Source organism: Ahaetulla prasina, chromosome 1, assembly GCF_028640845.1.
Source record: "Ahaetulla prasina isolate Xishuangbanna chromosome 1, ASM2864084v1, whole genome shotgun sequence".
In the NCBI taxonomy this organism is placed as follows: Eukaryota; Metazoa; Chordata; class Lepidosauria; order Squamata; family Colubridae; genus Ahaetulla; species Ahaetulla prasina.
The window spans coordinates 58,415,662-58,432,623 of record NC_080539.1 but is presented as its reverse complement, the minus strand read 5'-3'; the positions used below and the strand labels follow the sequence as shown (position 1 = coordinate 58,432,623).

At 37.8% G+C, this 16,962-nt stretch overlaps 1 protein-coding gene across 1 annotated transcript in view; it reads left to right on the top strand.

The window, feature by feature from the left end:
• USH2A (usherin) overlaps positions 1-16,962 on the top strand; it is a 587,033-nt gene that overhangs the window by 282,069 nt on the left and 288,002 nt on the right. Inside the window, exons 32-33 of the mRNA XM_058169610.1 lie at positions 14,268-14,427; positions 15,147-15,318. Coding sequence (XP_058025593.1) covers positions 14,268-14,427; positions 15,147-15,318 — 332 coding nt within the window. The remainder of the gene's footprint in view (positions 1-14,267; positions 14,428-15,146; positions 15,319-16,962) is intronic.

The following is a 16,962-nucleotide window of genomic DNA, read 5'->3' as shown; positions in this document are numbered from 1 at the left end:
TTCAGTATTAACATCTAGTGAGTTTCTGGATAAATCCTCTTTCTTGGCAAGTTTTTTTCCCAGAAGTTATTTGCCATTTTCTTCTTCCTAGTGCTGAAAGAGAGTGACTGGTGCAAAGTCACCCAGCTGGCTTAGTGCCTTAGGCGGGACTAGAACTCCTGGTTTCTAGCCTGGTGCCTTAACTACTACACCAAACTGGCTCTCCCTCCTTTTCTGCTCTATATCAATTAAATAGAGACTGTTCTCTGAACAATTCAAGGTTAAATCACAAACAGTAATGGAATTGAAGTGCCAAATGGCCAAACCATCAAGTTCTGTCAGGATGAAGCTTGCAAGTCTGAGCATTTTACATTGGATAATGTCAAGTATGGCTAAGTTAGAAAGGTGATTACTAAAGAATACATTTAAAGAATGAGAAAACTTCTAAAGATAAAAGTCAATAGTGGACACACCATCAAAACCATCAATACTTGGGCCATACCTGTGAAAGGAATTATTAACTGAATGCAAGCTGTACTGGACAGTTTGGACCGAAAAATAAGAAAAGTGATGAGTATTCATTATGCATTGAATCCCTGTGGTGATATTGATAGATTATACCTGCCCTACAGAAATAGAGATAGAGGTTTACTTCAAGTCAAACTGTCAAAGAAGAAAAACATGCATTGGCTGATTGTGTAGAAAACAGCCAAGAACAATCATTGATGCAAGTTAAAAATTGGAACTTACTAAATGTACAGGAAAAAAAACATAAATATTGAAATAATGTAATAAAAACAAGAACAGAATGCTGGCAAGGAAAAGCATTGCATGGACAATTTCTACAAGGGGGAAGTAGGTAAAGGTAACACCTGGCACTGGCTTAGAACTGGAACGTTAAAAGAAACAATGCAGACTTTGCAAAGAAGCAGAAGAAACAATAGATCATATTATCAGCTTATGTAAGAAGAGCATGCAAACTATTGTCAACCATAACATAACACAGTCACCTGGAATAACTGTAAAAATTATCATGTGGTGGTAAAGAAAAAATGGTGGGAACATAGAGCTGAGGTCGTTGAAAATGAGCAGGTTAAAATGTTGTGGGATTTGCTAATAAAAATTGATAACATTGTGGCTCACAACACACCAGACTTAACTGTGGTTGAAAGAAGAAAGTGTAGATAATTGAAGTTGCAATACCAGGGGACAGTAGAATAGAAGACAATGAACTGGAAAAGATCGCAAAGAATCAAAATCTGAAAATAAACTTTGAAAAATTATGGCATAAACTGGCCATGGTGATCTCTAGTTATCGGCTGGGTGCTATACCTAAAAATCTTGGAAAAAATCTCTGTGTTGACAAATTGTCCATCTGTCAATTACGAAAGGCCACACTGCTTGGATCCACAGATGTTATATACTACATCAGTACCTTATGACAGCCAACCTTCTTAGGAAGAATTCAATTTATATGAAGGCCAACAGCAGCTAAACCGGAAGCTGTAGTTTTACATTGCTGTACATATAATAACAATAATAATTGTATACCATCAAACTTTCAAAGATTGCATCTCTGCTTTACCCATCTCCTCCTTGTGTCTCCTTGTGTCTCCTCCCTCTTTGTTAAAAATGCTTTTCTACCTTAGGAAAGAAGTGGTAGAGGAGATATTTATTTTGTATATTCAGCATTCAGGGGCTGCTTTAAAAATCAAAGTTATTAGGTAAATGGCATAAAAAGAGCTTCTCTATCTCTGTTTACTTTTACCCAGAACCAATTATTTATTAAAAGTTTTAGTTTCTCAGCTGATGAATAGATAACTTGAATCTGAATTATGCAAGAGGCAAGATATCGGTACTGTATAAAGCAATAGCAAAAATATTAATTCTTTGAGAAGTTAAAAATTATGGTATGTAAAAAGAGCACTTCCTCAAGCATTCTCGAGAATGGAATTCTGAAACATGGTTGTCTGTTACTTAATTCTACAATAGGAAAGCATGAAAGATTGCACTACAGCTTCACTATCCTTTCATCTGTCATTTACTCTTAATTTAGGTTTTCTAGTACATTTGCAGTTAACATTACCTGGCAGCCTATTTTCAGTGCCAAAATTTGGATCACAAAGAACAATCATCGGAATGAGAATGTCTTTGAAGATTTGCAAAGTGACTTTCTTTCTCTGAGTGACTATTGATAGCTTCTAATGTTCTGGGATTATGGGACCTGCTTTCCAAAATTCTGACATGTAGTATTGAGGAAAGACATACACATTAAAACAAGGCCACTATTCCTGTCCCACCTGAACTATGCCATGTAGAGTTTGGCTTTCTCTCTCTCTCTCTCTCTCTCTCCTTCCCTTCCTCCCTCCCTCCCTCTCTCTCTCTCTCTCTCTCACACACACACACACACACACATACTTGATAGAGACGTGTTTAACGTTGACTTAGGAGGAGGAATAGGCACTTTCTTAGTCGTGGAATGATAGAGGTGACAGGGACAATTTAGGTCTTCAAGTCATTCCTTTCTTTGCTCTGTGCAGAAATCTAGAGTATGACTTGACTGTTGACCATCCAACCTCTTGCTTGAACACATTCAGTGAAGGGAAAGCTTTCATTTCTCTAGATCGGGGGTGTCAAACTCACATCGTCATGGCGGTGACATGTGACATATTGGGACTTTCCCCCCCCCTTTGCTAAACCAGGTGGGGGCGGAGCCAGCATGTGACGCATCTGGCCCGCGGGCCATGAGTTTCACACCCCTGCTCTAGATAACGAGTCCCATTATCAAATTGCTGTTAAAGTTATCAAGTACTACTAAAAAAGCTAGGATGATGGAGAAAGAAACACACTGTCTTAATATTTTCAACTAAAATCTGACATCCTTTACATTTCATGAAATATGCCTATATTTTATATTGGGATGCTCTATCAAATACAAACTGCTGCATATAAAATTGCCTTTTGTTTCAATTAAGCCCTCATCTTTCCCTTTTTAATATGTTTTGTCAAATACTCAAGAAAATTCTATAGTGCTGGCCAGTAAATGCCCCATAGGAACTTATTTGTCAGGTTGCCTAAATCAATACGACATGCTTCCAAGCAAGCAGGTTTTGGATCCACATGTAAGAATCAGATTTGCAGCAATTAGTTCCTGATTTACTACAGGACATTTCCATTTATACTGATATAAATCTGATGAAACAGAATTATAAACTAATTGTTCAGAATGGCTATCCCTGCACAGGATTTCTAATAGTTCTTACCCCAGATAAAGTTGAATTATCTGTTTTATATGATTAATATCCTGCTTGAAACCTTTAGTGATAGGATTCCCCTTTTTTATGCTAGCAAATAAGATCAGGATCAGGGCCACTCTGTTTGACTGTTCACTAATTGAAATGAGAAAGCAAAGAAATATTAATTAAACCGTGGATGGCAATGTAATGACCTCATTTAAACCAACCATGCAAGGAAATTCAGATTTAATGCTGAAAAATAAGGCTAACAGTTGGAGCCAATTGAGGAACCTTATGTGGAGAGATATTTACACACTAAATAACTATATTGCGGTTCAGTCTGTTTCATCAGGACAGCAACGAGTGGAATATGGATCTTTTTAAAACAAATAAATTCAGAAGAATGCACAAATAAATTACTATCAGCTTCTGATATATTTTTAGCTTTAGTTACCTAAACATTGCTATTGAACCATTTGTTTACCCTTTATACCAGGGGTCTCCAACCTTGGCAACTTTAAGCCTTGTGGACGTCAACTCCCAGAATCCCTCAGCCAGCAAAGCTGGCTGAGGATTTCTGGGAGTTGACGTCCACAAGGCTTAAAGTTGCCAAGGTTGGAGACCCATGCTTTATACCATTTAGAATCATAAAATCATGGGGTTGGAAGGGGCATTGGAACAGTGATGAAATTCTTTTTTTTTTTTTACTACCGGTTCTATGGGCATGGCTTGCTGGTGTGGTGTGGCTTGGTGGGCGTGGCAGGGGAAGGATACTGGGCGTGGCTTGGTGGGCGTGGCAGGGGAAAGATACTGCAAAATCCCCATTCCATCCCCACTCCTGGGGGAAGAATACTGCAAAAACTCCATTCCTACCCCACTCTGGGTCCAGCCAGAGGTGGCATTTGCCGATTCTCTGAACTACTCAAAATTCCGCTACCGGTTCTTCAGAACCTGTCAGAACCTGCTGGATTTCACCCCTGCATTGGAGATCTTCTAGTCCAACCCTCTGCCCAAGGCAGGAGTCCTCATACCATCTTGGACAAATGGTTGTCCAATCTTTTTTCTTGAAAACTTAGTTGCATCCACAACTCCAGGAGGCAAGCTGTTCTAATGCTTAATTGTTCTCACTGTATTCCTTAATATTTCTCATAAAGTTCTAAAATGGTGCATGCCTGCACTTGTACTGTTGGTATGTGTTTATGTATCTTTTGTACACAAATGTGTTTCTAGTTTACCTTCTTTTCTGGAGAGGTTAAATATTTCCTGTTTTACAAATCAAATATTTCTTTTGGAAATCTTTTTGGGAATTTTTGTGGGGAAACTACATTTGTTTAATCTGTTGCACAATCTTTTGTTCATAAATTATAAATATAGTTAATAACCCCCAATGTTTGTCATTATTTAGAGTTCAATTACATCATAAAGAAAGACCTGAAACTTCATCTATATATTACTGTAGGTTTTTTTAACCAGATTCCTGAGGTTTCTTCACTTGTGCTGTGCATAATGATTTTATATGTGTGTGTTTGTGTGTGTGTGTGTGTGTTAGAGAGAAGAGAACTAACTTTTTGTGCTCTGTGAGATTTACAAGTATGTCTAAATTGTAAGATTCACAGTATAATTCTGTGCATATCTGTTTAGAAGAGTAAGTCTCAGTGTGTTTTGTTCTGAGGGGTAAGATTGCAGAATTGGAGATTATTGTTTTATACCACCTAAAGCTCTTTCCCCCGCCAGGTGTCCTCTTGATGTGTTCTTACAAAGTTCTTATCTAAAACTGAGATTATCATTTGAAAAAAAATGCTTAAGTAACAGGTAACTTTTATAGATTCAAAACCACAATTTTATTGTTTATGTCACTGACACCTGGCTGGGCAAATTGATAGTAATATCATATTCTTCAGTAGACTTGCTGTACATTTGACTCATCATCTTGAGAATTGGTAAATTATGTTGGCTTCACAGACAAAGTTGTGATTTTGATATTGTCCTCGGTGTTTTGCTTGAAAAAGTTACATTGCTCATAAAACCCTTTCACCTAGATGGTAGTAGCAGTAATCTGAAGACTTCAACAGCTAAATGCCAATTGTCTACATCTACTTCCTTAAAAAACGACCTTTGAATGGATTATTGCCAGATAATTCCACATACTGTAAAATAAAGCCTATTAAGAATAAAGTTCTGCATCCTTCTAGATGTTAGTGAAGTATAACTACCAGCAGGCTCAGCCAGTGTGGTCAATATTAACAAATGCAGGATCTATAATTCATTATTGTCTGAGTTCATAGGCTCCCCATCCTTTCATTATAGTTTTATGTTTTAGAGTAGGATTTTTTTTAATTAAAAAGTGGGGGGACAACTAAAAAAGGGTATAATATATCATTTTAGCTATATAAATAGTTACAATGTGATTATTATTCAAGTACATTCTGTGGGATTTTTTTCTTTTGCTTTGGCAATGCATATATTTTTATTTTTCTCATTTTTATGTCATTACTTTAAAAGCAATTAAAGAATATATTTTAAAAAACCTTTGGAGTGTTTTTTTTTTACTAGGATAGTGTCAGAGGATAGAGTTTATAGCAACGGGGAGATAATGTGACTTTGTTTACATCTTTAAGTAGTCTTTAATATCATCAGACGTTTTATCTATCTGGATGGATTTTGTAGATTGGGATATTGAGTTGTTAATACAGCACTTGTTTTGCTATAAGCATTTATAGATGGTAGTTTCTCATGGCAGTAACCGTGAAGATATTACTCTGTTTGATGGAATGGAGGGTTTGACTCAAGGCAAAGAAGAAGAGGGTGATGAGGCATTACAGAAATATCTGTCTGCTGAGAAAGAAGTAAAAGAAACAAAACAATCCTGCCTTGTTTTGTGAGGTATAGGTTGACATAGAGAGGGTTTTGGTTGGACTTTCAGCATTCTATTCTAGTAACATAATCATATTGCAGTAAATTCTAATATTCCGGTGTGCTTATTTTGCCAAACTTGGACAGCTTATGTCAATTTTGAAAACTTCCTTATTTCTTCCTAAAGAGGACTTCTAGACTTAGAATGTGGTTGTCAAAGTTCCAACCAATGCCCTAATTAAATCACGAGCCTCGAGCCAAGCTTCAAAAGAAATCCAGTTATTTATTAGGAGCTCATTTAATTCACGCCCCAGCTCTGACCCTGTTTCCCTCTCCCACCCAATGTGTGTCATCAGTCACATTCCCCAATGAAGCAATTTCGCAGGTTTTAGAGTCTCTCCCTCTGGCCACTGTGGGTATCCATGGAGATGGCCTTGACATAGAGATGGCTGGAATGTGCTTTTGTTTTGACTGAAGTGTAATTCCCTCACTGCAGCTGGAAGGCTTGGTTCCCCATCCCCCTGCCTATGGTAACTTGAGAGAAGGTCAGGAATGCTTTGCAAGTTGGCATTTGGCTTCCTTCACTTCCCGAAGGCAACCTGTGCAAAGCAAAAATAGTTATGAATACAGGTATTGATTTCAAGGGTGCGACCCTCCCCCAGGTTTTGCTGGGTTGTCTTCATGGAATTTAGCTATGAGGCATTCAGCTTGAATGTTTCTGCTCTTTACCCAAGACTGATAGGGGGTAGCCCTTCCACTTGATTAGGTATTGGAGTTGTCTCCTATGCCACCTCAAGTTGAGAATGTCTTGTAGTTCATAATGGGTTTGGCCCCCTATGACCACTGGGTCCAGGGGATCACGGGGTAGTGGTCTCAGGGTTTATTCAGCCACGGGTTGTAAGAGGCTGCTATGGAATATTGGGTGTACCTTCCCTAGCAGTTGGGGCAATTTTAATTGCACCGTGACTGGGTTGATAATTTTCACTATGGGGAATGGCCCCATGAACTTGGGTCCCCAGCTTCTTGCTGGGAAGTTTTAACCTCAAGTACTTTGTGGAGAGGTAGACCTTTTCCCCCAGTTGGAACGGCCATTGCAAGGCTCGGTGTTGGCTTGCCTGTTTCTTATAGGTCTGGGCCACTTTAGCTACTGCTTTCTTTACATTTTCCCATGCTGCTTTCAGCATTGACAGCCAGTCTGTCAAGCTGACTGGGGGGGGGGACCCTTGAATATTCTGGCATTGGGACAAGTCCATGCCTCTCACTACTTTGAATGGAGTTAGTCCTGGGCTACTGTGAACTGCATTATTATATGTGACCTTAGTGAAAGGCAGGAGGTCTGTCCAATTGGACTGCTGATAGTTCACATAACACCTCAGTTACTGCTCTACCATGGTATTCAGTCTGTCTGCTCCTTGTTGGTGCTCAGGTGAAAGGCCAAACTAAGGTGCTGGGTGGAGGCAAGTTCTGCCTCTGTCTGGGTCTCCTGGGTCAGGCTCTCTTCGGATAGTCCACTCTGTGCCAAGGTAGCCTGAGTTTCTCTCCACAACCCCAGGGGTCAGGGAGCGACTGGAGAGCCCGGGTTCAGAAGTTCTGGTCATTTTTATTAGTTTGGAGAGAGTTGGCTTGCTGTCAGGGTTCCGACCAATGCCCTAGTTAAATCATTAGCCTCAAGCCAAGCTTCAAAAGCAATCCAGTTATTTATTAGGAGATTCATGTCGGCACATTCCAACTGAAGCCAACTTTGACCTCACTTAATTCATACCCTGGCTCTGACCCTGTTTCCCTCTCCCCCCAAAGTGTGTCATCAGTCACATTCCCCAACGAAGCAATTTCGCAGGTTTGCCTCCCTCTGGCCACTGTGGGTATTCATGGAAATGGCCTTGACATAGAGATGGCTGGAATGTGCTTTTGTTTTGATTGAAGTGTGATTCCTTCACTGCAGCTGCGAAGTTCGGTTCCTCATCCCCCTGCCTATGGCAACTTGAGAGCAGGTCAGAAATGCTTCGCAAGTTGACAGTGGTGACACAGACTCCAGGCAGAACCTCGAGACATCACTGACTGAAGAACAAGTGGCTGAATCATTATTTCGGCATTAATATCAGGCAGCCATAGAAAAAACAAACCTGAACAATATAGCACTTTGGACAAAGCTTACCTTATCTGGGGACAGCCCCACAAGTTGCTCCATAGCCAGACTTGTTCTGTTCTGGTCTGTTCTGTTCCATTCTGTTCTGTTCTCCTGGTAGTTTATCAGAAAGGATGGGGTAGGTGAGGAGAGAAAAGATCAATTCCTCATTCACAACAGAGTATGAATTGTTTATTGTGGGCAGAATTTCTTGCAGGTTGGATCAAAGTTGTGTTTGTTCTAAGCCTACTTAAAGAAGAAGCAGCCAGATGGGCATTTCCACTCATTGACAATAATGATACCAATTTATCTATCACTATCACAATTTATCTATCAGCTATCACAATTTTATGCAAAGATTTAGAGCTGCATTTGATTATTCAACCAGAATAGCAGCTGCAAATTGGGAGATCTGACAGCTGACAGGAGAAATTCACTGAATTTACGACTACATGATTCATTTCCAGTTTTATGTCTTGGAATGATTTTCCCCTGCTTGACCAATTTCAGGAAGGACTTTCCAATGAAACAAGAAATGAATTGGTAAGACAGATTTGGAAGAGTCCTTTCAACTTTGCATGATAACTGATGGCAGTTTGGAGTAGTTGAGGCACAGAGGATTTGCACCTATTCATCACCTTTCCTTCCCTCCCCATTGCCTTCTTGGATTCTAACGATGTAGAATCCATGTCAATCAGAGCAATAAGAGAGCCCTCTTTACAATGGAGAAATAGAAAATTGGAGACTTCAGATTGTGTTTTTACTGTTGTGCACTAGGGCATGTAGCTTTCTTGCTCAGAGTCAGCTAGAAATACTGCATCTATGGAAATATATGACTTTGTAAGTAAATGCCCGGACCACTCTAAGGCTTTGCCTTCAGGAAATTTTGCACTTTCCCCTTCTAAGAACTCCACAGGGAGTCCTTGGACAATTAAAGGAAACTTGAACACCCATACTAGGCAATTGCAACTGCAACAAGACAATATATCTATTAGCCTTTGCACCTCTGTAAGCTTGCAGATTGAACTCTTGGTTCATTTGGACTCTTGGGTGAATGCTAATTTTTTAGATGTAACTATGGTGCATCAATTTGGCTTAGCTTCACAACTATTGGAAAGGCCTATGCAGGTGACAGCAAAATGCCTCTCGATTCAGCTCCCATACTGCATCTTATAACTCCTCTGGAGTATAAACAACCCCCAAGTCTTGGTTCTTTCCATGTCCCAATTATGCTGGGGTAGATCGACTTGAGACACATAATCCTAATATTCCTTGGAAACAAACATTGGCAGTTTCTTTTCCTCTCCAAAATGTCATCACCACTATTTTTAGGCATTTGACCGTTTTCATTTTCTCCTTTTCATACCACTCTCTGAACGTCATTCTTTGCCAGGAAAGTATGCAGATTTTGTTGATGTATTGGGGAAGAAATACCATGATTCAGTGGTGAAATCTAAATTTTTTTACTACTGGTTCTGTGGGCATGACTTGGTGGGCGTGGTGGGGCTTGGTGGGTGTGGCAAGGGAAGAATATTGCAAAATCTCCATTCCCAACCCACTCTGGGGCCAGCCAGAGGTGGTATTTGCCAATTCTCCGAACTACTCACAATTTCCACTACAGTTCTCCAAACTGCTCAAAATTTCTGCTACCAGTTCTCCAGAACCTGTCAGAACCTGCTGGATTTCACCCCTGCCATGACTTCTCTTGTAACACTTGTAACACATAATCAACTTAATATTTATATCCAAGACCCCAGCTAACAGGAAATATTCCATGTGTCTTTAAAAGCTAGCTTTAAAAGAGTTCCTAGAGAACAATGTGAAGGAAGAATGTATTTGCTATTCTTCCTTTGCCACACCGAAACTCTTTTTTTAAAAATAAAAAAGTAAACTTAACAAGCTATTATATAAATGATTAGGAAAGCAAATGTGTGAATTTAGCATCCTTTCAAAGCTTATTCCCTCATCTCCTGGAGCTATAAACCCACTGGACACCATTATTATCCAGTTTTCCAATGAGGAGCAACTGTCTGGATCACTCATTGACATCTCCCCTCCTTGTCCAGCAAGGAATTATCAAAGCTGGTCTACTCACTGACTCTTCATTCCACCATGGTCATCAGCTTTGCTTTTTGTGGAGTTTGTATTCAGTCTTCCATTTCTTCCCCAGAAATCACACCTTATAACATCCATAATATGGATTAATTAACTAGATTAATTGTTTGTAAATGTTTTTCACAGGAAAAACTCAGACAAGTGTCATTTCTTTGAATTGCCTCCAAACTCACTAGACAATGATCACCAGGAAAAAAAGATTTCTTGCTTCCTTCCATTTTGTCTGTACAATTGATATTGTTCGGCAACAAGAGAAGGGAAGCTTTGTGTAAATGTTTCATTTCAGATTTATTCAGCTCCCGGCCTAGCTTCACACATGGGAGGGGGAATGAGTCTGATGGTGATAGCATGATGAAATGTGGGCTTCAATTACAGAAGGAGTAGGGAAATGCTTGGTCATTACAGAAAAGATATCTGGAGTTTGGGAAATAATCTCAAACTAACTGCCTTTATTGTGTTAGGTAAAATGGAGATGAACTTTGATAATAGAATAGAATAGAATAGAATAGAATAGAATAGAATAGAATAGAATAGAATAGAATAGAATAGAATAGAATTCTTTATTGGCCAAGTGTGATTGGACACACAAGGAATTTGGGTTGGTACATACGCTCTCAAGATTATGCTTTCAAGATTATGCTATAATCCTCTAACCACATTAAAATACATTTTAAGACCTGTTTCCTGACCTTACCAACCTCAAAGGACTGACACTCCCATTATTTTTGCAATTACGTTATTTTATATTTTGTCAAGCACTGCGGAAATCAGGCGATCCAGGCAGTTCAAATGTGTATAAAGACTTACTGCAAGCTTAAACCCTCTATAAAAATCTGACCAACTGGCCATTAAGAGAAATGACTAGGAGATAAGAGTGGCATTCTAATCTGAAGGCTTGGTTTTACATTTTGTCATAAATTATATGTAGTGATGTCACCTCTAAAAATAGCCCAGAAATTAGCTGATTCAAAGGTAAGCCAGAGGGGCATTGACAGGGAATAGATAGTTGTTCATATTATGACAGTCCTTTCTGATTTCACTTCCAATTCATTTCTGGGTCCAATTTGAAATGCAGCATTAACTTTTAAATTCCTAAATGGTCTGGAGATCCAATGACTATTAGTTCTATTATCCAAAACATTTTGTCAGCAAAGATAGGAAAGGTTGTTGGAAATGAGAACTATTTTAGAAGAACTTACAGTTCCTTAAAAACTTCATAGGTAGGCCACTAATGCTTTTTTGACTTCAGCTAATACCATCATACTTCACTGCCATGTGTAGCATCCATTAAATCTTAACATTAAAGCGAATGTAAACTTTTCAAGTATAGTAATAGATATGGTTGTAATGAAGTAAATAGCAAAGGAAATGTACAACCAAATCTTCAGTATGGACTAAAACCTGAAGCATGTCATCTTATTAAACTGTTTAGATAGAATGAGATATGCTGTTGATAAATATAATACCTTGCAGATTAAAAAGGGCAATGACTGGATTTTAATTTACTAATGTGGGTGTGAGTAATAACATAATAAAATATTCAATTTCTGTAGAAAGTTAAAAGGAAATCATTGTCTGTTTATTGGTTCACTTTGTAAATTGAAATCAATGAAATTTCTCCAAGAAAGGCATAAAATCAATTGTTAAATAGCATATAACTTGTGATCTTTAGAGTAAATTGTAGTTTATTTGACATGAATCCATGAGACTTCCACATACCCAGTTGCCTTTCTTTTCAAGGCAACTCCAGATAATTTTTGCTGAACCATTTCTAATGCATCATAGAATGATGTTTTTCATGTCCACAACTGCCTGCATTTGCTCTTATGCAAATAATCCAATCAAGCAAATGGAAAACAAGAAGCCATAATCAGGAGGGCTTGACAAACAGTAACCTTAGAGTTTTAGGGGAGAGACCAGGATTTAGATTTATGTTTCTACCTGCATCTGTTGAAGCAATTGATCCATTATGAAGCACTTGAATAGGTCAATTTCCGACAAGCAGTATAAATTGGATCAGATGTGGCAAGTAATTGATGTTGGTTTGATTTAAATGTGTGGTTCTTGTAGTTCATTGCTGGTAGAAATCAACCTAGGCTGTTAAAACTTGTTAACATCTCTGTCCCCTATTTTCGTAGTTTATTTATCATGTTGTATTTGGAGAGGGGGAAATCAGTTAATTTCTTTGGTATCTAAAGATAAAAATCTCATCTTGGTTTTGCTTTTATTTAAAATGAACAGTTGAAGTGACAGTAAGATGTTGTTTTTGCTATTGTTATTAATTTTGTGATGCATTATGAATAGAAACAAGAGTCAGACACTACTAAGAAGAAACTACTCTCATTCCCAATTTTAAAAGCTGTCATCACCTCCTCTAGAACTGATTGGAAAAAATAGCAATTGATGACTGGGCAGGGGAGATGTTAAATGTAGAACAGTAGAGGTTGGTCTGCCATTCTCATTCTGAACATCCTAGGGGGAAAAGATGAAAAAATTAAACTCTGACCCTCCAAATGCCCCTACATCACCAAATGACACCCTGAATTCTCTATGTTGTGATGTACAATCCTTCAAAAATTATAAATTAATAAATTTCCTTTTAAGTATCTTCAAACAACGCTGGGGAAAATCCCTGCCTGAAAGTCTTGGTGTGCCTTCTCTTCCATGATGTCAAGTACCCTACCGAGACTGCAGGCCTACCGTTCCTGTCCTATTGTTCCCTTTCATTATATCAAATTTATACTTTTGCTTATATATATACATATTTTAGCCTATATTTTATACATATTTTAGCCTATATATATGTTTATATGATATGTTGTTGTTTTTATGTCAATGTTTGTGTATACTGTTGTGACAAAATAAATAAATAAATAAAATTGAGTAAGGACTAATTAATTGGACAATCAAAAGCTGACATGAAAAAGGACCAATCAAGAACCAACACCACCAAAGCAACCAAGTAGAATCAGGCACAAAGAACCAGTGAGAGTCCACTCATCACCAATCTGCACCAATCAGAAACTAGTTTGTCTAGAGACTAATTAGCAGCAGAATACCTGGCTGCAAAAACAGAAGCCTTGTCTCTACCTACTTACCAGTTGACCACAATGTCTCTGAAGTTGCCAGCCAAATTTTCAGGAAATCTGTTGTCTAGATCAGTGGTAGTCAACCTGGTCTCCACTGCCCACTAGTGGGCATTCCAGCTTTCATGGTGGGTGATAGGGTTTTGTCCAATGCTGAAGCACTTTCCTTTTTTTAAAATTTAATTGACTTTTTAAAAAAATTTCATAGCATTATTTAAAAACATTTTCATTAGGTTTTCATAAAATTCCCCGTGACAATTTAAATTTCTGAAAATATACTATTTGTATCACCCGCGCATAAGTTTAGTTCACATTACGTAAGTGAAACTAAATGGCACTATAGTGCGACCGCAAACAAAAGAGCTTCATCCCAGAACAGCTTGCACATCTCTCCCCACACCACCCAGCTGTAACAGACAAGCAGAACTGGTAGCCGGTGCCCCCCCCAACACCAATCCATGATGTGTGAGAGGCATGTGCAGACGACGATACATGGCACATTACTGTGGAACCGGTGGGCGGTTAGAAAATTTTACTACTAGCAGAGATACAAAAGTGGGCGGTAGGTATAAAAACCTTGACTACCCCTGGTCTAGATGATGGCCACTAAAACCTGAAACCCAAATTATTGCCCAATATTCCCCAAAATATACACTTTAGCTATATATTCTTGTAATTAATTTGTAGGATTGCATTTTCCATATTATATTTTTCACTATAATTCAGGAGCTATTTTTTTATAAGATTCGTAACTAATTGACATTTACAATGTCCTAATTTTTGAAAAGAACGTACAGAGATGTAGCAGATAGATATTTGCTAATGCTTTATTAAATCCAATTAATATTCATGTCCATTGTCCCCTTTTTGTAGATTTGAAAGTTTTTACTCCATACCAGTTTTTAATCTCTGCTTGCACAATGGTTGGCTGCAAAAACAGTACCCAGGTCACAGTGCTTACAACAGAGCTCCCACCAGTTCATGTGGATGTGCCAGATCTGATAATTTTGGATTCTAGAACACTAGAAGCACAGTTAAGTAAAATTCACTCTTTTTCCTCAGTAGTGTTGGAGTGGGACAATCTTGGCAAATGTAATAGCTCTCCCCTTGAGCTCTTATTCTGGGCACTACAATTAACCTATGTCTAGTTCTGGGTTCCATTGTTCAAATGATCAGTGCCAAATTGGAGCAAGTTCAAAAAAGATGCTAAGATGATGAAGATTCTGGAAACCAAGCCCTATAAGAAAGAGTTAAAGACTATAAGCTCAGGTTCCTTTTCTACCTGTGACATGTATAGTATCAATTTATGCAAGAATCCTAGTGAATTAAATCACAAATAAGGTCTGTGACATACATTTACTATGATTAAATGCACAGAAGTGATTAGTAATAGTATAGTGGCTCTGTAAATCTTTGATTACTATTTGCCAAGTTAATTTCCATTAGTCTTTATGCAATCAGTATAACCTAAATATGGCCATAGCCTCAGTGCAAATAGTCATACAGGAAGAAGATTTTGTGATATGATCAGGATATAATTTTCACTCTAAACACAATATCAAAATAATTTGGGCCCCTGCTACAAATTTGATATTAAAAAGTGTTCTATGTTGCTTCATTTGTTCTTCAATACTTTCCCCAAATTGCTTGATGACTACATTAGCTTTCACTCTCTAAGTAAACATTATATATTCCCCCTCTGCCCTCTTTAATTGTCGTATTTAATTGTTAATATATTGCTTCTTTTTGCAGGTTGGATATTCCAAAAGAAGTAAATGGAACGGTAATCAGCTGTATCCTGTACATTGCCAAGAAAGAGAAAAAATCTATAGTTTGGGATGCAATTTATAACTCTACAGATCTTTTTCAGAACTATACTATACAAGACCTTTCCCCCGGTACTGAATACTTCATCAAGTTAGCAGTAAGTTGGGGAAAGTAATAAATGTGACAGCTGAGCAAATGATAGCTTCTGTATGTGTTATCTATATTTTATTTTATCTGTTGTGATGGAAGTCAAACTGGCTAAGTTTTCATAGAGCACATTAAAGGAAAAGAATAAATTGAATGTTTGTTTCAAAATAGGTGTGGGGAAAATCAAGTCTTCTATGACCCAAAATAAATTGGATCACAGAGACAGAAGATTTGGCAATTCACTGCATAAGAATCATAGCGGGAACAAGCAGATCTGAAAAAATTGGCCCCGTTTTACTTCTTCCTTTAGTGAATTGGGTATTCCAGCCTGGTGATTAGTAAGCAAAATGTAGTTTTGTATCCTGCTTTTCATTCAAGACCTCAAGGTAGTGTACATAGCATTTCCTTCTCTGATTTCAAAGCAACAACACTGTGAGATAGTTGGACTGAGAGAGAATGACTGGCCCAAAGTTGCCCAAAATCTTTTGTGATTGAGGATGGGCTAAAATCTGGCTCTCCCTTTTCTTATCCAACATCTTTATCCATTATGCCATTCTGGTTCCTTTTTTTCCCCAGTAAAAAATAATTTAAAATGTTTTGAACTTATTTAGGGGATTACACTCATGTTAAAAAAGAAATATTCAAGATGTCACCAGTCTTTTTTTATATGCAAATATCATAGAACTCTTACCCTAAAAGTTTAGCTTTTTCACAGTTGTTCATGTACTACTACATCTCCTACAGACAAATTGCAATTTGCAAAAGTCTCCTAAAAACACCGTTTTTTTCAGCTGTTCTACTTTTTTGTCTTCAGAAATGATCTTGCCTTCTATTTCATCATTCGTAATGTTTACTCTTATTAAATGCCCCAAGAGACCGAAGCTCTTCGGAAATGCATTATTTTCTAAAGTTCCTAGGTCCAAGAATTCTGGATGTTTATTTTTCAAGGACCTGCAGGCTGTTTTGTGCTGCTATTACCACTTTCTTGTACAAAGAATAGGAAAAGATTCCTAAGATCAATTGCCATGTAGGTCTGGAGAAAGGAATGGCTTGATGGAAGAGCAGAGTTAGGGCACCTGTAATCTTTGTGTATCTTCACCCAGGTCAGGGTTGATGAGAATTGTAGCTCAACGATTAGAGGATCTTATAGTAGGTTCTCAGCTTCAACATAGAAAATTCCCAGTAAGATTTGGGAGAGAAAGATTTGTGATATTTATGAACGTACTCAGAAATACAATCATTAAAGTCATAATAATTGTTCCTTATATCAAGGAAGATGATAATTCTCTCCCCCCTCTTTCTCTTTAGCAACTTACAATGGTGAAACTAGAAGGAAACAATTATTTATTGCAAACTACAAACACTTAAAAATGTCTTTTAAATGTCATTGCTATTATTTTGTGCAGTCATTTCCTTTTGCTTTTTGATTAAAGAACAGTTTAAGTTCCATGATACAACTGAAAATATCTTGAATATAAACATGAGATTGTCCCTGTTTGTTTTAAACACTCTCATCATTTTATAGTAATACCTATATAAGGACATTGGCTTTCATAAATGCCATAGAAAATATTCTGCTCTTGATTATGAATACATTTACATTTATGCGTAGACACTCTGTATGCATTCATTTTGCTCAACATGCTCTTGAATG